The 27,277-nt window shown below is 40.3% G+C and overlaps 1 protein-coding gene across 2 annotated transcripts in view; it reads left to right on the top strand.

Annotated features, from left to right (window-relative positions):
- Window positions 1-27,277, top strand: part of mgmt (O-6-methylguanine-DNA methyltransferase) — a 422,602-nt gene that overhangs the window by 22,328 nt on the left and 372,997 nt on the right. The window contains exons 2-3 of one of the 2 annotated variants that reach the window (XM_060842421.1): window positions 12,018-12,080; window positions 17,497-17,544. In XM_060842421.1, the coding sequence (XP_060698404.1) occupies window positions 17,512-17,544 (33 nt within the window). In that variant the 5' untranslated portion in view covers window positions 12,018-12,080; window positions 17,497-17,511. The remainder of the gene's footprint in view (window positions 1-12,017; window positions 12,081-17,496; window positions 17,545-27,277) is intronic. The other variant, XM_060842420.1, reaches the window with a different exon arrangement.

Here is a 27,277-nt window from a genome sequence, read left to right as displayed (position 1 = left end):
TAGCTTGGCCAATTCACCTAACCTGCACATCTTTGGACTGTGGGAAGAAACCAGAGCACCCAGAGAAAACCACACAGACACGGGGAGAATGTGCAAACTCCATACAGATAGTCACCTAAGGTTGGAATTGAACGCGGGTCCCTGGCATTGTGAGGCAGCTGTGCTAACCACAGAGCCACCATGCTGTCCCCAAAGAGTAACCCACCCAGACCCATTCCCCTACCCTATTATCCTATATCTACCCCTGGACAGTACATATAGTACTAGTGACAGGATTAGTACATATTTCTTTTGGCAATACTGTCCCTCTAATCCTGACTCCCTTACTAATTGTTATGATGCTAATTGATTAAGGACCTCTCCCTTCTCACAGGAAGCCATTGTTGTCCTGTATTATTGCTATATGTTCTAATTGTCACACCGAGTATCTGTGGCTGTTTCTCCTTAACTACCACGTGTAACTATTTATAACTACAGGTCTCAAGTCCAAGTCCCTTTGATCTACTACATCTGAATCTGAATTGTCCTGAGGAAGCAGTCACCCAGTGGATGCCTACCTCATCGTAATATCTAATGCCCAACTATCTTCAGCTGCTTTATTAATGAGCTGTCCTTCACCATAGGGTCAGAAGTGAGAAATGTTTGTTGATGATTGCACAATATTCAGTACCATTCATAACTCCTCGGCTACTGAAGCAACATACTTATACTGCAAGCGCAAATGGAATGAGACCCAGGTCTGGTCTGTAAGTTTCAAGTAAATTTTGAGCAACATAGGTGGCAGTCCATGATCATCACCAACAAGAGAGTGTCTAACCTTCACTTCTTGATGTTGAATGGTAGCACCATTGCTAAATTCCTCATTCTTGACATTCTAAGGCTTACCGTTGAATTGGGCCAACCACCTTAATACTGTGGCTATAAGAGCAGGTCAAGTAGGAAGGCCAAGGCATGTAACTCACTTATCTTCCCAGTGCCTGTGCACTGCCAACAAGGAACAAGTCAGGAGGGAATGGCATACTCTCAAGTTTCTTGGATATATGCAGCTCTGATATAGCTGCAGTGCTTGCAAATTTTGTCACTTATCCAGGACATAGTAGCCCATTTGATTGGTACCCCATCTACTACTTTTAACATACTCCCTTCATTGTCAACTCCTCAGTGGTAACAGAGTGTACTATTGACAGTGATGCTGAACCATCTATCATGTGACCTCCACCACCTAGAAGGACAAGAGTAGCAGATGCATGGGAGCAAGTTTCCCTCTAAGTCATATACCATCTATCTCTTGGAACTTTATCACAGATCCTTAACTGTTAACTGGATCAGAATCCTGGAGCTCCCTTCCCAACAGCACTGTGAGGGACCTTGTAAACTAAAGACTGCAGTACTTCAAGAAACAGCTCCTCACCACATACTCCCGAGAAATTAAGGATGGGTAATAAATGCTGGCCTAGCCAGTGATGCCCGCATCTCATAAACAAATTTTTTAAAAATGTGTCCATTGAGGTAGAAGGAGAATCTCAGGCCTCCTTAGTCATTATTACAAAACTACCTTTTTCAGGCCTGTCAGTCATTTAGCAAATGAACCTTTGTGTCTCCATTCTGACTCTTGGTCCATTGTCACTGAAGATGGTCATGCTTCTATTGGAAACAGACCCCTGTCTGCTTTACCCTTGCTTTATAATACCGTCCTTATTCGAAGTACCTACAAACATTGTTTAATTTCATTAGGAAACAGTGTCTGCCTGACCTGATTTCTTGAATCAGATACCACTGCCAGTATAGTGTGGTCTGGATGTTGTCCCACATATTAGCTCATCTAACAAATATGACAAAGAGAGTTTTCTTGATGAGACTGCTATCTTGAAGTTTATTCATAACAATAATTATTTATGTTACTATAATATCACAGACTTCCATATAGCCTGGCTTCTGTCTTTACTGATGTTACTGTGTATTACATACACATTACTGACAATGTGCTCCATGAATTCTCTTTACCTGAGAATGACCTAAGGTGAGGCAGGTATCTTTATACTGGAATATCAGGTGTGGTGATGTTATGTAACTGCCTCAAAAGTACACTGCCTGTTTGGATTGGATGCTGTGCACTTAGATAACACAAGGAATTAAAGGCTACGGGGAGAATGCTGGTAAGTGGAGTTGAAATGCCCATCAGCCATGATTGAATGGCGGAGTGGACTCGATGGGCCGAATGGCCTTACTTCCACTCCTATGTCTTATGGTCTTATTTACTCATTTGATTGGTCATTCTGGGAGCAATACTTTGTTTACATTGCCTTCAAGAGAATAGGTTTCTCCAGTTGGGGAGGAGAGCTTTACTCAACTTCACAAAATATGGAGTTCACACTTAGAGTCATACAGCATGGAAACAGATCCTTCAATCCAACGGACTATGCTGAACATAATCCCAAATTAAACTAGTCCCACCTTCCTGCTCCTAGCCAATATCCCTCCAAACCTTTTATTGTTCATGTACTTCTCCAGATGCCTTTCAGATGTCGTAATTGTATCCACATCCACCTCTTCCTCAGATAGTTTCATTCCATATGTGAATCATGCTCTGTGTAAAAAAAAAATGCCCATCATGACTTATTGATTAAATTTCATCTTCACTCTATCATTTTCATCACCTTGCTAATATCCTGCAAATCCCTAGTTTTCCAAAGAATTAACAACTTTTTGGTACTGTTTTCAAGTTCATCTCGATCAGTAAATAAATAATGGGTTACACAGTATATAAATGGGGTCTCACCCCAAACTGCAATGTAATGCCAACTCCTTACCTGCACTTTTTGTTTGAGGAAGGATGTAAATGCATTGGAGGCAGATCAGGAACAGGTTCACTAGATTGGGCCCCAGAATGAGTGGGTCATGAGGAGGAAAGATTGGAAAAGCTGATTGTGGTTTAACTAAAATTCAGGAGGTAAGGGGTGATTTGCTTAAAACATACTAGATCCAAAGTGGACTTGACAAGGTGGGCATGAAAGGAAGGTTTATGCTTGTAGCTGAGTTCAGAACTGGGGGGAGGAGGGGTGGTCTTACAACGTCAATAAGGGTATTTTTTTTTTACTTTGAGAGTTGTGCGCCTTTGGAGCTCTTTGCAACAAAGGCTGATGGAGATAGGTCATTAAATATTTTTGAGGTGGAGCTGGATAGATTCTGGTTAAGCAAGGGAATCAAGGGCTATCAGGGAACACTGGAATGTAGAATTTGGAACACGAGCAGATCAGATCTTGTGGGAAAGCTTCGGTTAAAGTGATGCAAGGTTGGAGTTCAGTAATGTTAAGAAGGTGACAATGAGCAGTTTCAGTTATGGAGGGGTTATATGATAGGAAATTCATCTCAGAGTCAAAATTGACACCAAAATTGTGAACAGTCTGGCTGAATCATATACAGTTGCCAATCAAATGGATTACGCAAAAGTGAGGATTGCAGATGCTGGAGATTAGAGTCAAGAATGTGGTGCTGGGAAAAACACAGCAGCTCAGGCAGTATTCAAGGAGCAAGAGAGTTCCTGATGAAGGGCTTTTGCCCGAAATGTTGACTCTCCTGCTCCTCGACTGCTGCCTGACCTGCTGTGCTTTTCTAGCACCACACCCTTGGGTCAAATGGATTTTGTTATTCATTAGGTAACAGAGTTTAGAGAGAGAACCAAAGACAATGACTTTTGTTTCTCAGTGTTTAGTTGAGCAGTTGCCTTCCATTGAATGTCAAACATACAGTCTGATAATGTAGCAACAGTGGAGGAGCTAAGAGAGAAAGAATGGTGAGGTCCAACCCATCGCACCTCTGGGGGAAAGTCTGAGCTTGTAGGTTTGGTGTGGGGCTGGCATGCAAGATGTGCAAGGTGACAAAAGACAAAATTCAGGTAATGGCTTTAAGTATATTCTGTTGTTGTGATCATTAGACCAAAATCAGCCTTGAGCAGGGTTTGTGAGGAAATACGTTTATTTTGTAAACAACCTGCCCATGAAACTGATGAACTCTCCTTGAGTTATTTTGCTGTCGACGTTTTGGCATTGATAACCGGACAGGACCACCTTTGACTTTCCTCTTCCCATGAGAATGAAAAAGAGAAGGATAAAAATAGTTGGTGAACCTTGGCACCACAGCTTTCATTCCATTTATTTAGAAATATTAATATGTTTATGTCTCTTGTCCTCAGAGGTTGCATAGTCTGTCCACTTGAGAAATAAATATAGAGCAAAACATGTTTGACAGTACTTTTAACTTTAACTGAATAGTTGCATTTACATCATAAAGTGTGAGTGAGAAACTTCAGTAGCTTGATGAAAACCAAAACCTGGGATTGAATTACTGCCTGAACTTTCCTGCTAATACTTTTTAAAATACTTTATAATGTATATTGAATATTTTTTCTTGACAAAGTATTTGCTTTAAACGTTTTTGAAAACATAAGTAGTCATGATAAATTGAAAGCTTTGAATGAACTGATTCCTAATAGTCGTGTGCCTCTCTCAATCCTTCTTTAGTATTATTGCTTTATGAGATGCATCTGGCTGTATTTTGTGTAATAGGTTTTCAAGAACTTGGCCAGGTGCAATTGGTCAGGGTGTGCTTTGACTGTCAACCTTATGCAACATGGGCAAACATAAGGCCATCATGAAGAAAATGGAAACTGAATAATTATTTTCTGTGTAGGCGATACAATTACAATGTTAAATCACCGTTTAACGTTGTCCTATTTTACTTCGGTTTGCTTTAACATTGGAAGTTGGTTATACTTCTGTTCTCATTTAGCATTAATTTTAACTTTGTTTCCTAGTAGTCTGATGTGCCATCTTGGTGCCATCTTGGCCTCTCCTGCTCGCTAACATAACCTATTGCTGCTTACCCTCGGCCTTGTGGCCTTTTCTGTTCACAGACACTTTATTTCACTCCTAACTCTTTGGCATATGACCTCTCCTGCTCCTTGACTCAGCCTCTTTACGTAAGAGTAAAAAATGAGGTCTGCAGATGCTGGAGATCACAGCTGCAAATGTGTTGCTGGTCAAAGCGCAGCAGGTTAGGCAGCATCTCAGGAATAGAGAATTCGACGTTTCGAGCATAAGCCCTTCATCAGGAATAAGAGAGAGAGAGCCAAGCAGGCTGAGATAAAAGGTAGGGAGGAGGGACTAGGGGGAGGGGCGATGGAGGTGGGATAGGTGGAAGGAGGTCAAGGTGAGGGTGATAGGCCGGAGTGGGGTGGGGGCGGAGAGGTCAGGAAGAGGATTGCAGGTTAGGAGGGCGGTGCTGAGTTGAGGGAACCGACTGAGACAAGGTGGGGGGAGGGGAAATGAGGAAGCTGGAGAAATCTGAATTCATACCTTGTGGTTGGAGGGTTCCCAGGCGGAAGATGAGGCGCTCCTCCTCCAGCCGTCGTGTAGTTGTGTTCTGCCGGTGGAGGAGTCCAAGGACCTGCATGTCCTCGGTGGAGTGGGAGGGAGAGTTAAAGTGTTGAGCCACGGGGTGATTGGGTTGGTTGGTTCGGGCGGCCCAGAGGTGTTCTCTGAAGCGTTCCGCAAGTAAGCGGCCTGTCTCACCAATATAGAGGAGGCCACATCGGGTGCAGCGGATGCAATAGATGATGTGTGTGGAGGTACAGGTGAACTTGTGGCAGATATGGAAGGATCCCTTGGGGCCTTGGAGGGAAGTGAGTGTGGATGTGTGGGCGCAAGTTTTACATTTCCTGCGGTTGCAGGGGAAGGTGCCGGGGGTGGAGGTTGGGTTGGTGGGGGGTGTGGATCTGACAAGGGAGTCACGAAGGGAGTGGTCCTTGCGGAACGCTGATAGGGGAGGGGAGGGAAATATATCCTTGGTGGTGGGGTCCGTTTGGAGGTGGCGGAAATGGCGGCGGATAATACGTTGTATGCGCAGGTTGGTGGGGTGGTAGGTGAGAACCAGTGGGGTTCTGTCTTGGTGGCGGTTGGAGGAGCGGGGCTCAAGGGCGGAGGAGCGGGAAGTGGAGGAGATGCGGTGGAGGGCATCGTCGATCACGTCTGGGGGGAATCTGCGGTCCTTGAAGAAGGAGGCCATCTGGGCTGTGCGGTGTTGGAATTGGTCCTCCTGGGAGCAGATGCGGCGGAGACGAAGGAATTGGGAATATGGGATGGCGTTTTTACAGGGGGCAGGGTGGGAGGAGGTGTAGTCCAGGTAGCTGTGGGAGTCAGTCGGTTTATAATAGATGTCTGTGTTGAGTCGGTCGCCCGAGATAGAAATGGAAAGGTCTAGGAAGGGGAGGGAGGAGTCTGAGACAGTCCAGGTGAATTTCAGGTCGGGATGGAAGGTGTTAGTAAAGTTGATGAACTGTTCAACCTCCTCGTGGGAGCACGAGGCAGCGCCGATACAGTCATCGATGTAGCGGAGGAAAAGGTGGGGGGTGGTGCCAGTGTAGTTGCGGAAGATGGACTGTTCCACATATCCTACGAAGAGGCAGGCATAGCTGGGGCCCATGCGGGTGCCCATGGCAACTCCTTTAGTTTGGAGGAAGTGGGAGGATTGAAAAGAGAAGTTATTCAGGGTGAGGACCAGTTCAGTCAGTCGAAGGAGGGTGTCAGTGGAAGGGTACTGGTTGGTGCGGCGGGAAAGGAAGAAGCGGAGGGCTTTGAGTCCTTCGTGATGGGGGATGGAGGTGTACAGGGACTGGATGTCCATAGTGAAAATAAGGCGTTGGGGACCGGGGAAGCGAAAATCCTGGAGGAGGTGGAGGGCGTGGGTGGTGTCCCGAATCCTTCTTCTTGCCAAGCCTCTCTCTCCCTGATTGTCCTGCTTTCTGGTTCCCTCTCCTGAATCCTTGCTGTCAGTAAAAGCTGTGATGATGAGCAGCAAGGGGCAACAGGAGTAGCTTTGACTTACATGAAGTAAGTTCTCTTCAAATAGATTTACGATCAACTTCACCCCTTTTTGATCAGTGACACCCTGTGAACAGGTCTTTCTGACAAGGCAAGTTAATCAACAATGGATTGAATTTGTTCATTCGACCTGATTGGAACATGACTTCTCTTCGCCCCATAAAACCACTGGTGCAGAGGCCTTGTTTACTTCACCTCTATTGGAGCCATTCCCTATGATTGTAAAGTTCTGGTGGAGATGGTTTAAGAAAGTGAAGTTGATTGCAAACTCACTTGAAGAGAACTCAACTCCTGCAAGTCAGAACTGCTTTCACTGCCTCTTGCAGTTCATCTCTTGAGGCCCTACTCACAGCCAGAGGTCAGAAGAGGGGAATGATGAGCGGAAGGTTCAGTGAGAATAAAAACCATCAGGAGTGTAGGTTAGGGAGTGGAGAAAGGCTTCTAGCTGTAGGGCTGGTGAGAGGAAAGGGCCAAAGTGACCAAAAAGGCTCTGAAAACAGAATGTGTGGTCAGCAGGAAGCACTGTATGTAGAAAGTTATTAAATCTTGTTTATATTTCAAGCTTTTAATATTTTGTAGTAGACTACTTGACTATTGCTGAAAAAAAAAGTTTTATCACTGGTTTTGGTCTTGTACTTATCAGAACAATTGACAAGAAGTACCAAAGTAACCAATTTGATGACAAGTTTCTGAATGGTGTAAGTGTTGATATGGAGAGTGCATGAGTTAATGATGACTGATAGTCAAGCTTTCTTTAAATTTTAAACATTGCAGGTTGACTCTGATCAAGGCTTTGTCCAGGAAATCAATCAGAGAATGGGTGTCAGTTACTTTGAGTTTGAACAGATGCTGGATGTGTACATGTTCTTTCTGTCTGTAAAGAACATGGTCCTGTGCATTAATATTTGTAATTTCCAGTACACACAAGCATTCCACACTGCAAGTCGAACTAGATACCCTAAATTCGTCATCAAGCCAAAAAGACATTTGTCTATCTCACAAATTAGAATGTGGCATGTGAGTTTCAGCGCTAGTGTGATGTTAGGTTTGTAGACCAAGTATCTGAAAGCCTTAAGGATTGTTTTAAACAGTGTATCTCTTTGGTTGTTTTCAAGAAGCAAGGCAGTAGCCACACCCAGCAAGTCTGATTGTGTGAAACTAATAATGTCGAACATTGACCGAATTCCACAATTGGATATTTTGCTAAATAATCCTGAGTATGCAAAATTAATTAATTGATAAATTCCTATTTTACTAAATGTAAACTTTTGTAACTTAATGTATTCGTGTTTATTTTATGATGAGAATAATCCCACAGCAGGAAAATGTGATTTGCTAATAGTTGTTTCACTTAATGCCATGATTTTCAAGAATGTGGTACAAATGATAATACCAGTCTCAAAAAAAGAAATTGACAATTAGAATATCCCTTTTAAATTGATTTGGAGATGCCGGTGTTGGACTGTGGTTTAGAAAGTTAAAAATCACACAACACCAGGTTAAAGTCCAACAGGTTTGTTTGGAAGGACTAGCTTTCGGAACACTGCTCCTGATGAAGGTGCGACGCTCCGAAAGCTAGTCCTTCCAAATAAACCTGTTGGACTATAACCTGATGTTGTGTGATTTTTGATCTTTTAAATTGTGCATTGAAATGACATTTTGTAAAAATATGTTGGATTTTCGATAATTTTTCTATACATTGCTACTGTCTCCCATAAAACTTGGTCTACAAAATCACCTTCTTGAAATAGTTGACTATGTTTTAAATGTAATGGAAAGACAAAATGCTCTTTCATTTTCCTCTTTAAAAAAAACTCAGTGAAACAAATTAGAGACATGTTGCCGAAGGTTTTAATCTTGCACTTTCCAAGATAAAACAAGAATGCCAAACTTGATAAATAATGACGCTAATTTAAATTGCAGGAGGAAATGGGTGCTGATTCCTTTTACAGATTTGCCTCAGTCAGAGTCATATCTTGGAAAATGCAATGGGAAACCAAAAGCTAAGCTTGCTTCTGGGTAATTTTATAAAAAAAGGTGCAAGACTTGAACATAATTGCCTGCATATGAATGTATGTTGATTTTGGCATTTATAAATAAACCATGTTACATGTCCAATTGGTTGTTAGTGTAGTTATTAGCACATTTGAGATTGTTCAGTACCATTGCTTAATCACAGAATCCCACGTTAGGGTAAATGTTTTGTTTTGGGTTTTGCCGTTACAGTCTGGTTGGGTATTGTGGGCTGGCTGGTTCTGTATTCTGCTGACTAATAAATGGCTGCGTTCATGGTTTATATCTTGACGGTGGTGATGTTTGTTAATTTTATTTTAGGGACTTTTACACAACTGTTATTTATATATCATTACCATGGGGCTTGATTTTGTAGTGAGTGTAATTGTATGATTATCAGTTAAGGGTAGTGCTGTCTTTAATGTGTCTTGGATTAATTTACACAGTGAAACAAACCTATAGCTCCTAAATTAGCCATACCGATTTCTATAGCTGTTCATTAATATTGGTCAAGTAAAATTCTAGTACTTGCCCATAACCTCTGTATTAAACACACTTGCCACACTCCCTCAGACCTGCTTTGCTTTTAAGCTGTTAATGATTCAGAATGGTGGGAGGATAAAGGCAAAGAGTATCACTAATGAATTTGGTGGTGGAAACAAAATATCCAATGGCGTGTAAAAGCGTCTGTGGATATAATTTTAAAAACAATTTAAATATACAACTCACAGTGAGTGCTCACCGTTGTGAAAGAGTAATCCAGACACAAGCACTTGACAAAACTTGAAGTGAAATACTGTGGATGCTGGATATCTGAAACAAACAGAGAATTCTGGAGAAATTGAGCGGGACTGGCAGCACCTATGGAGAACGAAACAGAGTTAACATTTTGAATGACTGTTCTGAAGAAGAGTCATAATGGATTCAAAACGTAAACTCTGTTTCTCTTCATACAGATGCTGCTGGACTAGCTTGGTTTCTCCTGCTTTCTGTGTTTGTAACCAACCTTTGGCAGGTGAAAGTCCAGTTATTTGTGGAAATTGGGTAGTTGCTGTCCAGAACACCTTGGACCTCCAGAATCTATACCATGAAAGTATTGCTCTTGGACTCGGTATGAAATACCAGGAATAGTGTGAAACGTTACCATACTTGCAAGATATATACTCACTAAGTTGCCCTAAAGCCAATGTAAAAAGGTTTCTTAAGTGCTCTCATTCTCAATTCTTATGTAGTAATATTTCTGGCATTTACAGTTAAGTATAAAAGTGTGTATATCTTTAGATTCTCAAAGCATTGTCAAAGATCCATCCCACCCTGGCAATGCTTTTCTACAACCTCTACCATCGGGAAGAAGGTACTGAAGCCTGAATACATGCACCAGCCGGTTTCGAAACAGTTTCTACCCAAGTGTTGTTAGAATATTGAATGGACTCACAAACTCTTAGCATTCGCCTGTACCTGTGTTTTGGTTGTTGCCGCTGTTTACCTATTATTTACTTACCTATGCGATTTAACTCTGTCATCTGCCTGTATTGCTTGCAAGACAAAGATTTTCACTGTGCCTCAGTATATGTGACATTAATTTCAATTCAATTCAATTGAGATTCTAATTTCCAAAAATAAAGACAAGTTTTTGCTTTGCTTTTTCTTTTTGTATCTCTATCTCTCTCTCTCTCATCTTTCTTTCCCTCTCTGCTTTCTTACCTTAATTTAACTTTGAATTAAATAGTCAAACCTTCACTTTCTAGTTAAGATTGTGAAGCTCATTATTGTTAAGGAGATATTTAGTTCCTTGTCCAGTACACACATGTGCCAGGATCCCTGTAGAGAACAGTGCTTTTGAATCACAGTCGGTTCAAGGACACCAAAACATTGAAGATCTGGGAAGGGGCTCAAATAAACAGTTTGGTGCCATTCTCTTCCTGCTGAGTGAAGTCTGGCCCTTTTGTTTTGAGTCAGAATGGTCAATTCGGCTTGTTAGGGCATGAATGAGTAATTTATTTGAAGAAGTAGGAAAATCGAGCAGATATAAATTTCAAAATATTGAATGAATCCTGTGAGTGTGTGTAACTTGTGCAAACTTCGGAAGCATTTGAAGTTTCAGAGAAAAATAATTTTTGATCAATTGATTTCAGTATATAACCACACTCAGTGAACTGAACTGAGTATATAATATTGCTACATGTCTAATGTCTGCTCGATTATTAGGTTCCAACTTGGTTCTTGATAGTGTGTTTTGGTAACATATACGTACTACCAATGCTGGTATGTAGCTTTGCCATCCAAAATGTAAGATATTTTAGAATTGGAGCAAATTCTATGTGAAGAGTTATGTTTTCTAAAAAGAAAACTAAAACAATTTGTAGGGAAATATAGTTGATTCTTTGCAAAATATTGGATAGCATCCCTTATTCATGAATTGGGCTGTGGTTTATTGTACTTCACATCCGAGAGTATGAAGAGCAACTGACAATGAGTTGAAGGGTCATTGTTAGAATATCATTAGACTCTACATGCAGGTTGATTCTTATTGAAGTCAATTGCATTATTAATTTTATAATCATTATGGTTTCATATTTTTCTATCAACAACAAGATGACAACTGTCAAATTTGATGACAAGAAAATGCTAAGAATAATGAAGATGGTCACACACATTTGAAAATGGATCAGCATAACCTTAAAAAGATAAATATTATGGTCCCTCCCCATTACCACCAGTTACATATACAGTACTCAACAGAAAATATTACTTTTATTTTTCTAATGAGTAATATGCACTAATTATAGAATTTTAAAGTAAAACCCCTGTAAAGTTGACTGAAATTACATGTTGCTCAGATTACATTATATGCCACGGTAACTGTAAATCCCCTAAACTTGCTGTTTTTAAATCAAATTGTGAGCATCAATTCCTGACAATTATCAAAAATTGTTTCTCAGCAATTGGTAATATAGCCTAGGAGGTCTGTTGTTAATTCCATAGTTGGAGTCACAAGGAATATGATTAACCTGCAGGTCATCTCTTAATGTAATTATTAATGATTGATTCTGTTTATCCTTGAAATCAATATGAGAAGCGAAATGGCTTGGAAAGTATTAAGGTTTGATTTCTTTTCTCTCACAGGAATGATTCTTAGACAACACTAAGGATAACCATATTGGGATAGGAAAATCATAGAATCTGAAGGTAGTTTTAAACAGACGTTTATAGTATGTGTCTTAAGTGCGATATTTCCCTAGTGAGTGAATGTGACATAGATCAGTTAAAGATTATGATATGGTATGGTAACATCTCCTGCCACTAATAGTTAAGCTGGTATATGGAGTAATTGATCTGCCTGTGAATGCTCCAATGTAAAAACAATTCAGGCTATTTGAACTATATTTTACAAGTGTGCATGGGACCTTTGGGACGGTATATTGAAAAATGTAGTTGTATGGCAATTCCATAGGAACCCAATTAAAACAGATTGACTCAGTGGTTTCCAATTTTTCATTTTACAAAAATTTAATATACAGTTTTTTAATACAATTTTACACAAAGATGTAGTTTACAATACCCTTAATCAGTAACATGATAAGTATTTATTTGAAATTACAAGGTGAATTGGTAGTGCTTCTGGTTGCTTAAAAGAAAATTCTATGCTGAAACCATAAAACTGTTCTTTAATTTTACTACTGTTTCTTTGCAAAAAGAATTTGATGGAGTTTTGCAATGGAAAAATAGCAATTTGCACATTTCTTTCTTAAATTAACTATTACATTAATATTCTGAAATTTGGGGAAAAATATTGGATTTCCAGAAAAATATTTTTCTTGGCTTATGGGAGGTTTGGAAAGATTTGGATATTGAAATGTTGCAAAAAAAGGTCTTAAACCCTAGAGTTGTAAGATAGTGGCTGTAGAGATAGTGAACATATTGATTGTGAACTTTCAAAATTTTGTCTTCTGGAAAGCGTCTCAGCTGGAAAACTGAAAATGTAACACCTCTATTTAAAGAAGGAAGAAGACTGAAATAGGAAAACTAGAGGCCACTCATATCAACATCTGTCATTGTGAAAATACTATAACCATTATTAAGGAGATAGTAGCAGGATATTTAGAAAATTGTCATATAATCAGGTCGAGTCAGACATGGTTTTGCGAAAGGAAAGTGATGTTTGACAAACTTATTACGATTACTTTGAGGATGTAAGAAGCAAGATGTACATAGAGAAACCAGTAGACGTGTATTTGAATTTAGAGACAATATAAGATAGTGTGCCACAAAAGAGTACTGTAGTGCATGAGATAAGAGATGGAGATAATATCCTCACATAGATACAGGATTGGCTAATATGAGACAGAATATTGGGATAAATTTTCAGGTTGGTCAACTGTGAACTAGTGAAGTGTCACACAAATAAGAGCTGGGCTCAACTATTTATGATATATGTTAATAACCTGGATGAAGGGACCAACTGTATATTGTAAAATTTGCTGATAATACAAATATTAAATAGGAAAGCATATAGATAGGTGAAAAGGGATATAGATAGGTGAAGTGAATGAACAAAGAAATGGCAGATGGAGTACAATGTGGAACAATGTCAAAGCTGAAAGGCAGAATAGAAAAGGAGAAAATGATTTAAATTTAGACAGACTGTAGAACGTAACAGTACAGAGTGAATTCGGTATTCATATGCACGAATCACCAAAAAAAACCATGCAGGTACAGCAAGCATTTAGGAAGACAAATGGAAATTTGGACTTCATAATTCACCCTCCTGCAATAACAATAGGTAAGTTTGTTAAAACTGTATAGAGCATTCATAAGACTTCATCTCAAATACTGTGTATAGTTTTAGTCTTCTCAATTAAAGTGAGATATAGCTAAGTTGTACTGACTGGTATAAGAATCAGCAAGGGCAGTCAACATTGGTGGCTTATAAGCCATTCTTACTGGTAGTGTGGAGCATGGTATTAATAAGAAAATTAGAGGTGCATGTAGTAAGAGTGTTGGAAGTAACCTTGTGTGACTTCAACTTACATATAGACTGTGTAAATCTATTGCTGTGGAGAAAGGATTCCAGGAATATGTTTGAGAGAATTTTTCTTGAATAATATATTGAGATGTATGGAATAGGCTACTTCAGGTATAGTGGTATACATAAAGGGCTGATTATTAGCCTTGTTCTGAAAAAAGCTTTTAGGGAATAATGACCACAGTATGATCAAATTTTCCACTAAGTTTGAAAAAACTGTGGTTCAGTCTGAAGATAGGATCTTGAATCTAATTAGGGGTATATATGAACATTGGAGAAGGCATCTATGGTGAATTGGAAATAATACTTTAGTATGTTTGACGTTAAATAGGCAAAGTCTAGTAGTTACAGCATTTAATGCTTGACTTCAAAACAAAAACATCCTTTAAGGCATTAATACTCAATATGAAAAGCCAGAGTGCCTTGGCTAACAACATTACTCAAGGATCATATTGGACTGAAGGAGAAGACTCATAAAGCTGCCTAAAAATTTGTAAGGCTGACGTTTAGGAAAACTTTGGAATACAGCAAAGGAGGACCAAAAAATCACTAAAGAAAGTGAGATTAGTACATAAATGTAAAGTGTAAAATGAGAAGTATTAAAACAAAGTTTCTATAGGTATTTAAATGGAAAATATTATCAGTGACAAATGTGTGTCCATTGCAAGCAGAGACAGAAGAACTGGAAATAGGGAAATGAACCTAAGTAAGTAATTTGCCTGTGTCATCACAGAGGAAGGCATATGACCTCACCCTGAAGTAATTAAGAGTCCAGGATCTGTTGAGGGGATGAAACTAAAAGCAATCTGTGTTAGTTTTTTTTAAGAAAGTAGAATTGGAGAAATTAATGTGACTCAAAATTGTCAGATCCCTAAAGTCTGATGATTTTCACCCTGAAGTGTTGAAAGAGATGACAACAGAAATAATAGATGCCTTGGTGATCATCTTTCAAAATTCTGCTAATTCTATAATGGCACCTGCAGTTGGAAAGTTGCAAATGTAACACCACGTTTTTAAAAATAGAGGGAGTGAAAGCTACAGACCTGCTAGCCTTTAGAATAATATGGAAATACAAGCATCTATTAAATAGGATATGATTATTGGATATTTTGAAATTAATTGTTTTACTGGCTAAAGTGAGAATGAGTTTATGAAAGAGAAATAATGTTCAACAAAGTTGAGAGTTTTATGATGTTCCAATAAGCAGAGTCAATAATGGGGAACAAATGGATGTGATGTATTTGTATTTTCAAAAGTAAGGCTTTTGATAAAGCTACCCCCCCACCCGCAGAAGGTTGTAAATTGAATTAAAGTGCATAGATTTTCTGGTGGGTGGCATGGTGGCTCAGTGTTTAGTACTGCTACTCCACAGCGCAGGGACCCAAGTTCAATTTCACCCTTGGGCAACTGTCTGTATGAGGTTTGCACCTTCTCCCTGTGTCTGGGTGGGTTTCCACCGATGTTCTGATTTCCTCCCTCAGTCCAAACGTATGCAGGTTAATTGGAGTGGCCATGCTAAATTGTCCATAGTGTCCAGGGCTGTATAGGTTAGGTGCATTAGCCATGGGAAATGTAGGGTTATAGTAAAAGGGTCGGGAAATAGCTGTGTATGGGATGCTCTTCGGAGGGTCGATGTGGACCTTTTGGGCCAAATAGCATGTTTCCACACTGTAAGGATTCTGTAATATACTGGCATGACTTAATTAACAAAGGAACACTAGTGTTCTTGTTTTAAATCACTGAGAGCTAGCTTGTCAGTGCACTGAGTAATTTAGCACACTAGTCCTTGACATCGAGAGGACTTAAATACAGAACTAAACAATTCTTGCCTCACTTTTATAGAGCACTGTTGAGACAGTAGCTGGTGTATTGTGTGCAGTTCTGGTCAACTTGCCTAAGAAACAATGTACTTAGCATTGAGGGAGTGCAGAAGCGGTTCATCGGACTCATTCCTGGTTGTATTGTCCTGTGAGGAGAGACTGTGGAGACAAGGTCCGTATTCTGTGGGGTTCAGAAAACTAAGAATTTTCTATCAGATTGTATCTTAAAGCGTAGAACAGTTGCAGGAAAGATATACCTCTGGCAATGAGGTCAGAACTAAAGGTGATGGTCTTGAAATAAAAGGGGTGAGGTGAAGAGGGTAGTGAATCCCTGGAATCCTCCACCCCAGAGGGCTGTCAAAGCTGAGTCATAATTAAGTTCCATACAGAGGTTACTAAATTTCTGATTACTAATGACATCAAGGGATACGCAAAACACTTGGGAATATAGCATTGAGGTAGATGACCAGTCATGATGCAAAATGGTGGAGCACGAGGAGCTGGATGTTCTATTCTTGCTTTTATGTTCCTATAATTGCATTGAAATAGATCAATGAAGGTTCACTAGACTGATAATTGGGACAAAGTGATTACCTTACTAAGAAAGGTGTAGCAGGGCTGAGCCTATACTCACTGGAGTTCTGAAGAATGCGAGAAGATTCACAGGAAGCATAATCAGTTTCTGAGAGAACTTGACAGGATGCTGTGCGAATGTTCCCTTTTTCTCAAGAATCTAGTATTAGCCTTTATTCTTTTAAAAATAAGATATGTGTTCTCTCCTTTTTAAGATGAAAATGAGGAGGAATTTGTTTACTTTGAGTGTTTGGCTTTGGAATTGTTATCCCAGACAACAATGGAGGCTGAGGTCGTTGATTATATTCAAAGCTGAGTTGGACACATTTTGGAATGACTAAGGAGCCAAGGGTTATGGGGAACCGGTAGGAAAGTGGAGTTAAGGCCACAATAAAATCTGTCATGGTCTTATTAAATGACAGATCAGCTCAATGAGTTGAATGGTCTGCTTTTTTCTATTTATTGTGATATTTCGATAAAATAGTTCGCCAACTCATCATTGAATCATCTCGGGATCACCTCCTTTCTCTACCTGAGTCTTGATAAAACCCATTACAAATCCTGCCGTTACTGCTTCTGTTTTTGTTGCATGATGAAAGTTTGTTAACCTGTAATTAAGATTTTAAAAATGTTAACTTGTGGAGTTATTAACTTTGATTGGTTTCAAGTGGTTTTCTTTAAAATGATATGAGTCAGTCACCTTATTAGTTTTGTTTTCTCTAAGGGCTGTAAAAAGGCTATTTAAACTGAAGATTGAAATGAGAAAGAATATACATTGTGGTTTAACATGGTTCATTGCAGTAGGGATAGTCTCATCTCAGATGTTTGTCATTAATGTGCAGTTTTTCTGTGACTAAAATGCTTTTCCTGAGAATCAAAGTAGTTGAGACTGTGCGATAACAGTGATTCTTCTCTTCTCATCTGTTGCATGTGACCTATTACAGATGATAGTTGACCTGTGGAGCCCATAGATTCCTGTTTGCTGGTAACAAGTTCCCTTTTCTGTTCAGGCATTTCATACTTGAACATTAAGCGTCATATTGGCCAGTTTATGTAATCACAAACCAAATCACTATCATATGTGAAATAAATAGTGCAGCTGACAGGCTAGTTCCCAACTACTTATAAAAGTGTATGCTGCATCTCTTATCTGTTACTAACAGGCTGCTTCTTTCTACTTTTACAGCAGAAACTGCTTCACATGGCTAACATGGCAGCGAGACTTCATCAAAAAGTGAGTTCCAATGAAAATATCCTGACATACAAGTATGAATCAAAAAAGCAACAACATTACAAATGAGTTCACATATATAGCAGTATTGTGCTTTTCCCCAGTGTCCAGCAGTCACTGTTTGGTATCTAGTTGACAAGATTGATGCTGCAGTGTAAATCTCTGTAGCGCTGTCATGGCTGGTAACAGGCATCAGTGGACCTTTCCCCATCACAAATCTATCTTCTGTTGAATAGAGATTAATAAGATGAAGCACTATTCTTCCATATGTTGAGTTTTACTGCTTCTCGCCTACCCCCACCCCCCACCCCCTGCAAAAAAAAAGACAAACAAAAATAATTAGAGTTCATAGTAGACAACCACCTTCTTCTATGGTCAAGCAGAAATCAATTCACCCAGGCCCTGTACTCACTCAGGCCCTGTACTTCTTAGATATTAGCTAACCTAAGCTGTACAAGGATACTGATGAGGAAGAGAGAATTGCTACTTTTCTGCTTATGTAGCAGCAGAGCAGAGATATCTTGACGCCCTCATGTATCAAAATCATTTAAACAGAATCAGGTCACTGTCCTAAAGGACACTGTCTTTTCCATTAGTGCAAGAAGGATGGGAAGTAAGAGTAGTCAATTACTCAATATTACTAATATAATCAGCCCTCACTGCCGTTTTACATGTTTTTCTTTCTAAAATGTTTTAACTTTTACTGTTTGAATCATGATAAACCTGTCACTTCATTTCTGCATTTGATGAATTGTTTCTTTTCTTTGATTTAAACCAAAGTGTGCTTGGTGCATGATCCCTCAGCTGCACAAAATAACTAATAGAATGTAACATGCTGCCGCTGAGTTGTGGATTATGTAATAATTGTAAGAGGGTTAAACTATATTAATGATTATTAATTGTCTGTCCAATGCAGTTAGCAAGTATGTCCTTGTAAGACTTAAGATCATTCTTACTGTATGTGAAAATGAATGACTAATGTATTTAAATCATTCACGGTAGAATAGATGGTTAAGTTGCAGTGAAAGGTTACATTGATGGGCAGGATAAATGATGGATTTGTTTACCTTACATGACTTAAAAAAAACTGAACGCTTTTTTTCTTTCTTTTGACTGACCAGAGATTTTGTGAAAAATTTAAAATGTATCCCTCATTGTCTCCAGTTTCCAATTTAGTGGCCTTCTGCGCCGTTAAATAAAAGTCTGTGATTCTGCTCAAAATAAACCTTTTGACCGAAATTTTAGTCACCCCTTCTGATACATCATTGTTTTGTTTAGGGCTTATTTTTGCCTGTGAAACTTATTGAAATTTTCTTGCTTTCAAAGTGGTACACGACAAATTGTTATTTTCAACTTGGAATGGAATTGATGCAGATTAGGTGTGTATTACTTCTGAGGTAATCAAGATGGAAAATAAGTAGAATGGCCAAGAGTGGTTCCTCTTTGTTTAGTGGTCCTGTGAGGATTTCTGCCTAAACTTCTGTTGTGGAAATTTGCAAAAATTGAAGAATTAATTCTTAATTTGTGACAGGTTTCCTGAATTGCACAATCACTTCAAAAAATATGGAACTGACTCTTGTCATATTTTGGCTAAGCGTCAGTTACATGAAATTTCAGGAAGGATCTCTCTCCATTAGGCCAAGTGAATTTTCTCATGTTATCTTGCCAAAATTGCCCCATTAACTACTTACCAACCCTATATGGAATGCATCATGTCTGATGCAAGCCTGGTTCGACCACTCACTTAATCACCACTGCTGGGATATCCCGGAATATATTAGCATCACTGGTGCCACATCACGTGTAATGCTTATTGGTCACCTGGACAAGAGTGACAGTCTAGAGCAGCCCTGCGCTGTTCCTGATATTTTCGCCCAGGAAGAAAACTGGCCGTACAAGTGCATGAACATTCGCTCTCCCCACCCCTGTCTGACATGACCAGTACTCCCTCATTTCCACCCACACAGACAATGAAAGACGCAAATTCAACTGGGACGATCTAACCATCCTAGCACAGGCAAAACAGAGATATGCCAGAGAATTCTTTTGAAGCCAGGCCCTCCAACCGGAACTTAATCAATAGAGACATTGAACCGGACCCCTTATAGAAACCATTCCGATACAGAACTGGAAGTACCAACAAACAGAGACATAAAAACACCAGGCAGGACAGACCAATTAAAGATGCACTGATGATATCACCTAGTGAGGCGATGAAATGCTTGCAGAAAACACACCAGCTTGGCAAATGATTCCACAACTTTACAAAAGCCTTGTCCAAGGTTGTCACCCAAATACAAACGCAGTAATATAGGAAGAATGTCAATGACTTTCTCTGCTCTGTCAATGTAAATGCCACCATCTTCTCTCTGCTACCTTGCAGTCTCTCTATCTCTGCTATTGCACCCATCTCCCACCAAGGCTCGTACTCTGCCCTTTTCTTCATTCAGTTGCTCTCATCCACCCACTTGTCCCCTGCTCTACTTAGTTATTCTTTTGGAACACCTTACTACCTTTTCCCTACATGCACCAAAAGTAACTGCTGTGCCAGTTACTTTCATCTCCTTTAATACCTCCCTTCCTCTTATTACAGAGAAAAAACTCATAATAAGGCAGAAAGAGCCAAAACAGGTGGTGAGTTGCCCAACATTCAGCTCTTTAAGGCCTTTGAGGAGTACATCCTGACTATGCTGAGCCACTGATTGTATCTAAACCTGTTGACTTGTTGTGTCAGCACTTCTAGACTGCTAAATGACACAGCACTGCAGTGGTACTGTGAGCCTGATAGCTCTAGCTGAGGGGGGGGGGGGGGGCATACTGCAAAATAAGCTGGGTGAGACAAGGCAAGGATGCTGTGAACATCTAGGTAAGCTCACAGTGAGGAGTGCTAAGGGAGCAAGCTAGCTGCCTGGACATGAAGCCTGGCCCAATCCTTTGGGTACATTGAAATGATGGCTGCCACTGTATCCTGAGGTATAGTGTGGAAGCACGGAAGCATAGTGCAAGTGGACCGGAGACATGTCATGATAATAAGGGGAGGATGGTACATGTCAGAATGTGTAGATAGACATGCTTGTGGGTGCTGCCTGAGGAACATACTCTCAAGATTTTGGTGCTGAGGAGTGAGTGGTGTGCTGACATTGCCAGGTGCCTGCAGTCAACTTCACATCGGGCGTTGTTGACATCTAGATTTCTCGGTGTTCGGGTAGGATAGGAAGCTGCATATTAATGAGGTGAGACTGACAACATGAGAATCCCCCCAAAAGGCATCTCAAAAAGTCCAGTGAGAATCTCAGCTCGACCCCTGGATCTCTGTGTGAAATTGCTCCTGATGCTGCGAAGAAAGACCTCACCCAATTTCTTCTGTGGTTTGCCCAGATTTCTCCCCCGTCGCCCCCACTATTACTCAGCCCCTAAAGGATCCAGGTTTATTATTTTACCCTGTGCAGGTTAGTGATTATGGTCTGAAGGAATGACCAAAATATTATCACCACTGACAAAAATGAAAAACTGTGCATAACGTTTGCGTGACTGTTATTACACTATCCTTCTTGGGGGTCAGTTCGCTCAGTTGGCTGGTCAACTGGTTTGTGATGTACAGAAATGCTAAGACTGTGGGTTCAGTTCCTGCCCTGGCTGAGGTTACCATGAAGGACTCTTCTCCCCTCACCTGAGGCATGGTGACCGTCTGGTTAAACTCACCATTAGTTGTGTCTCTCAAGTGAGAGAGCAGCCTTACCATATTTTTCAATTTTACAGTGGGATCTCTTATTATGTTGTACATTGCATAACATGATACTGTAATGTAGTAATAATTTAATAAGTTTTTTCTCTACAGTTAACACCTCTTGTTTGTATAATGCTTTCTAGCAGCATTTCTGGTTATCTGCTATTTTGTGGTTAAAAACAGTATGCTGAAGGAGATCCCACAGACTTTTAATGTGCAGTAAGTTCTCCTAGCCGATCCTGATGTGAATACATTTCCTATTCATGCTGAGCTTTTGCTCACATAGCAAGCTGCCTATGGGAGATTGGGATATTGTGAGAGGAATATAGTTGGCCAACTGTAAGAATTAGAAATACTGCAGTAGCCATACAAAAAGCAGTGTTGGAGATTAACAGTAGTGTTGTTAAAAACAAAGAAGAAAGCAACGGATCTGCCATCATATAGCATTGACCTCTTCCAATACTGCTTCAAGGTACACCGTGGAATTCCAAATGAGAATATCTGCATAGTTTTTGCTTTACCTGTGCCCTATTTTTTACCTGTGAGGGCATCATTAACCATGGCAGAAGTGGCTGAACTTAGTCTTTAAGGACCTATCCTTATAAACTACAGTCACTTTCAAATAAACCTGGCACTTATGATTATCCCGCAATATAAATATGATGAATGGTGTATGTTTTAGTTTGTAACTATACCACTATATTTTGATGGAGTGGAACTTCTTTCTACTCATATAGCTGTGACATTATGCCTAGGGCCTGGATGACCTTTGGGTGCCTTCATTATCCCCTTTGAGGTTTATAAAACGCAGCAGTGTGCCAAAATTGGGCAGCTATGCTCTGCTGCTGCTGCTGCTGCTGCTGAAAGTGAAAGGAAATGAGAGTGCTGGCCCTGCTGTGTGTGACATCTTCTATTTGACACGTTTCTGTACATTTGGCTATTCTGGCAGATTTCTGCAGTCGTAGCATGGAAGAAGCTAAATGCGAGCAACTTCAAAGGTGTCATGACTTGATGCCATTGACAGTGCCATCACTGTTGTGGAGATTCTCCTACCATCATTCTGACACCCCTTTACCTCTTCATTGTCATCTGATATAAAAACCCTTTGGAAGGATGGACAAGAGAATGTTTCCCAAGCCACATAGCATGAGGTTCAGTTGGTAGGAGAATTTAATCCTCTTAAATTGACATTGGATTGAGATCCCAACCGAATTTCTCTCTTTCCCAGCTCTCTCTGGGATCTGTTCTGAGTTCAGGATTAAGTGTTTTCCACCAGAGCAAGTTCCACATTGTGGCTGCACTCCCCCAGGTTAAAAAAGGTCAGTGCAGAGCAGGATCTTGACTGTGCAACAAAACTGAATGATATCACAAGGATAAAGGGTGAAACCAACAAGACTGTGATTAACCAAAAACAGAAATTGTTGGAGAAACTCAGCAGGTGTACCAGCAATGTTTCAAATCCTGTGACCTTCTTCAGAACTAGTCTGTGATGAGCCACAGTTGAAAGGCTTACAGTAGTAGAAGCTGTTCAATAATCCTAAATTCACTGCTAAAGGTGATACTTCAGTTGGATACTTTGTTCAGTTGTATTCCACTGACGATTATCTAACATTGCTGCCTGTGGTATTTCGCTTCAACATGGATACCAGACATTCTGTAGTTGCGAGAGTGTCTCAGGTGGAGGTCTTTTGTTTTGCTCTAGTCTAGCAGCTCCAGTGATGGACAATACATCAAGGAGCAGTTACCTATTCCACAGACCCATCCGGCTGCTTGGAACAGAGGGGCTGAACACAGGGTTGTACCTCAAAGGTGGTGATGTTCTCAGTGCATGATCTGTTGGCCTTGACCTCTCGAGCAATGTCTCAAAAGGTTTAGGTGGCAGGTAGCTGGGTGGTTGTCCATTGCCTGTGATTGTTAAAATGACCATAGTCCTGAATTTCTGTGTCCTGGAGTTTCTTGGGATCTGTTAGTGTCTTCTCTAGGATCTTGTAATCTGCTGCCAACATCTGCATCAGCCAGATTGCCTGTGTCTTCTTTGTGGAGGCTTCCAATTATATTAACTTTGAGATCCATAAGATCAGTCAAGTGCAGAGACTGAGGGTTTTGCCACCCCTTGCAGGATCTTCACGCACACAGGCTCATAGGCAGTAACCTGTGTTATTTGACCAACATATTTGCTCATTGAAAAGGGTTCCAATTCTTTCATGTGCAATTGTTGTGCAATCACCAAAAAATGATCCAGGGAGCTGCCATGACTCTTTCTTCCTTCAGTGTTGTAAAAAAAAAACCACAGGCAATCTCTCCAACAGACAGCCTCAATGGTTGGTTCCTCTGGGGACAAGGGTTGCCATCTCAAAACCTTCCTAACTAATTTCAGTGAGAAACCCCATCAGAGATACACAAGAGACATGACAGGTGCCATGTCACCATTTTGACTTACATTTTCACTAGTCTGACAGCTCCAAGGGTAAGTTCAGTGTGACTCAGCAATGAACTTCATGAACCCTCTCTCCATGTTCCCTCTTAGTGTCTACTTGCAGTTGTCTTAACCAAGAGCAGGTAGGCACATGGTTGCAAATGAAAGTGGCAGTCAGGCACTAAGCTGATGTCTTGATCAGTATTATATAACTCGTAAGAAGAATATGTAGCTGTGGGTTAATATGCAGCCAGGCCCCTGCACATCTGACTTTTCTGAGCTTGTTACTCTTTCAATGGAGACCATTAATGCAATATTCACAGACTCTAACAAAAACAAACTAAAAGACATAGACTTATTTGGTGTAGATATTCTTGACCATATTAGTCCCACAGTTTTCTACCCCAGTCTCAGCTCCTCCCCCTTTAGATATCTAAACATCAATTAACAGCAATTACCCATTTCTTTTCTAACATTAATTACTTGTTGTGTTGACACAAATACCTACGACATCATTTAGGACAAACTCCTCCATTTTCTGCCCAAGGATGTGCACTGTGGAAATTCTGACAAAGGCTTATCCTTTTCCCACTTCTTCTCCACATGTTCTCATTTTTGTGGATGACCTTTGAGCTTCAGCCTCTGAGGAGAGTTTAAACGTCTGACAACTTCGAAGGAAGGTGGAATTTCTCCACCATGGCCCCCTTCTTCAGAGCCTACTTCAGCTCAGATGCAATATGCTTCTCACCAGGTGCTCTTCTACATTCTCTATGGAGGAGGATGTACTAAATTGTTTATGTCTGCACTGATGGAAGGTGCACAAGGAGTCATGTGGCAGTGAATTCTCAGGCTGCTTAGCCTCCTCTGAGGATTTCTTGGGCTGCTCCATTATCTTCTCTGTCCACACTCCCAATGCTGTTGTAGAGGATAAAAAACAAGAGATAGTACTGAACCTGGTGAAATGGATTAGCATAGTATCGGTAGCATTTATCCAACATGAATGTCACTTTGAACCCATTTGGGTTTGAGATATATAATGCTGTCATATGTCACTGGGTCACTTGTATCTCTCCAGCAAGGACACTTTGTTTGGCTTTCATTGCTGTTGATCTGCAAGCATCCTTCTCCATCCTGGTCAGCATGGTCCTGGCTTCAGCTCCATCTCTCAGTTCTCCTGAATCCATAGAGTTTGTGGCTTGTACAGCAGTAGGGAAAGACAGAGTTAAGAGTGAACTAATTGCAGAGGATGGAAGGTAAACATTCAGTGAGAGTGACTGTGAGGAATTGGACTGGAAGAGCAACAGGTTGAGGTGTATGTGTGACGGCTATCTATTGAGATGGAGATTTGAGAAGGACGCAGGAAAGTAAGGTTAATGTTTGGTGGTAATGCATCAACTGGAGAACTGCTGTACAAGATCATGTTCCAGAATTGGGAGATTGATGGCTTCAAGCAGAGAGTTGAAGGACAAATGCATGGCATGGTTTCATTGCTAGCAGGTAACAGGAAATGTTAGGCTATTGCAGCCAGCCAACATCACCCACAAGCACTGGGTGCACCAATCAGCCTGGACACAGAAAACAAGCAAGTTGTGTAGCAAGTGGGGTCTCTTGCACCTATCATGAAGCTACCTTGCATTTGAAAATTATTGCAAGCATGCAGAATAAAAGGATGATGAGGTCCATCTATGCAAGTGAAACCTGGCTCTGAATTTGAAGCCAGAGGTTACAATAAGGATCAATTAACAGGTGCAGCATATGGCAACTACAGCAAGGAATATGCCAAAAACCTGCACTACTTGATACATAAAGTTGACAGGCCCAAGTTCATTGGAATTGCTTTCATCTAGAGGACAAGCAGGCATTCTACAGTGTGAATATGACACATTGTGTAGATTAAGTCAATCAACCAAAAGCTTTTGCTCTGAACAACATGTTTGCTGAAAGCAAACAGTGTAAGCACATACTGGAAACCAAGATTGACATCGGAGCTAATGCAAATATCCAACCAGTCAGAGTTCTGAAGGACATTTACTCAGATCATTGGAACAATTGAAAGCTACTAAATGAATTTCATACAGTGGGTTGCCACCTCATACATTGGAATATTAACAAGGCAGTTCAGAATGCAAATGCCAAAACTTTTACTGGTAGACATAAATGGACCTGCATGTTAGGGCTACCAGAATATGGCTCTCAAAATTGTAGCTATCCATGAGATTAACAAGTAATCCAGCACAGCAGGAGACACCACAAACATTTGCATTGAGCCAGTCCTGGATTTTATAACAATTGCACCTGGGCAGATTTGGTCCAGAGGAAGATTCGAAGGTGATGCCATATTGTAAAAAAGGTGCAGTTCCATCAGTTTACCTTCGCAACGTGCTATGTTAAGATATTTTTAAAAATACTTAAGTTGGATCTGGATGACATGGGATTATAATGGCATCATTTGTCATGTGGGTCTTCACACAGATTGGCGCAGTTCAATAATGTGCCTACTCAAGAACGATACTGAATCTGGGTATGTTGAAATCTGAAACTTTCCTTAATTTGATGCCCATATGAGAGGAATTGAATCCCAAATTCACAGGAGCTAAAATCATCTTGACGATGGATACTAAACCTGAATATTGGTTGGTACAACTGGCCAGGGCGTCTCAACAAGATGTTACCTTCAGGACTGTATTTGGAAGATGTGGCTTTCAGGAGATTACCGATTAGTTGATCTATCAGTAAAGATGTGTTCCAGCATCATTTGAATGAAATTACAGAAATATGCCTGGTATAACGTGCGGATGATATCATGGTAATGGGCAGAACCAAAGAAACACTCACTGTTTGCAGTAACTCACCACCAAGAACATATTTTGAACAATGAGAAGTGCGAGATGAATACATGTAATGATACAGCTTTCTTTGGTATCTTTAACAACAATAAGTTTGTCTCATATGCAGCTATTAGAAAATAATGCACATGCAATGCCTTCATGCAACTGTTTTCTGACTTTAGTCCAGGATTTCTGATGGCTGACATTGCATTCACCACCTTTGTGATATAACTTCACACTTAACTGATCTCCTGTACACTTTAGGGTCATCCATCTATTAAGAGATCTCCTATTATAGAGTTCATGACAACTGGCAACATCATTTAGATTTTTGTTTGGCTCTACATTCAGGATGCAGAATTTGTCTCAGCTCTGTCAAAGTTGAAACTATGAGACAAGCACCTACACTACAAATCAAAGACCAATTGAGATGTTTTGACCCAAAACATACTTAGTACCATACACACTTATTTCTTTCCAAGAGCATCATCATTGAGAGAGCTGCTTAAGCAAGGCTTACCCTATGGATGACAGAAGAATTTTAATAGGATGTGGTTACTTGCAGAGATTTCCAAAATGCACATAGCACCTATATCTTCTCAGGTTCTACCTAATGGAACAACCTTTGAAAGGTAGCATAAAGGAACTACCTTTGAAAGAAAAGGAGATGGTGTATTATTGCCTCTGGAATGATATCCCCTTTAAGAGCTCAACATGCAATGTGCCAAGTATCCAGATGTTAGGACAGCATGTAATCACAGGCTC

The sequence above is a fragment of the Hemiscyllium ocellatum genome, chromosome 22 (assembly GCF_020745735.1).
Source record: "Hemiscyllium ocellatum isolate sHemOce1 chromosome 22, sHemOce1.pat.X.cur, whole genome shotgun sequence".
Taxonomy (NCBI): domain Eukaryota; kingdom Metazoa; phylum Chordata; class Chondrichthyes; order Orectolobiformes; family Hemiscylliidae; genus Hemiscyllium; species Hemiscyllium ocellatum.
Note: the sequence above shows the minus strand (reverse complement) of the source record. Positions and strands in the feature narration are given on the sequence as shown.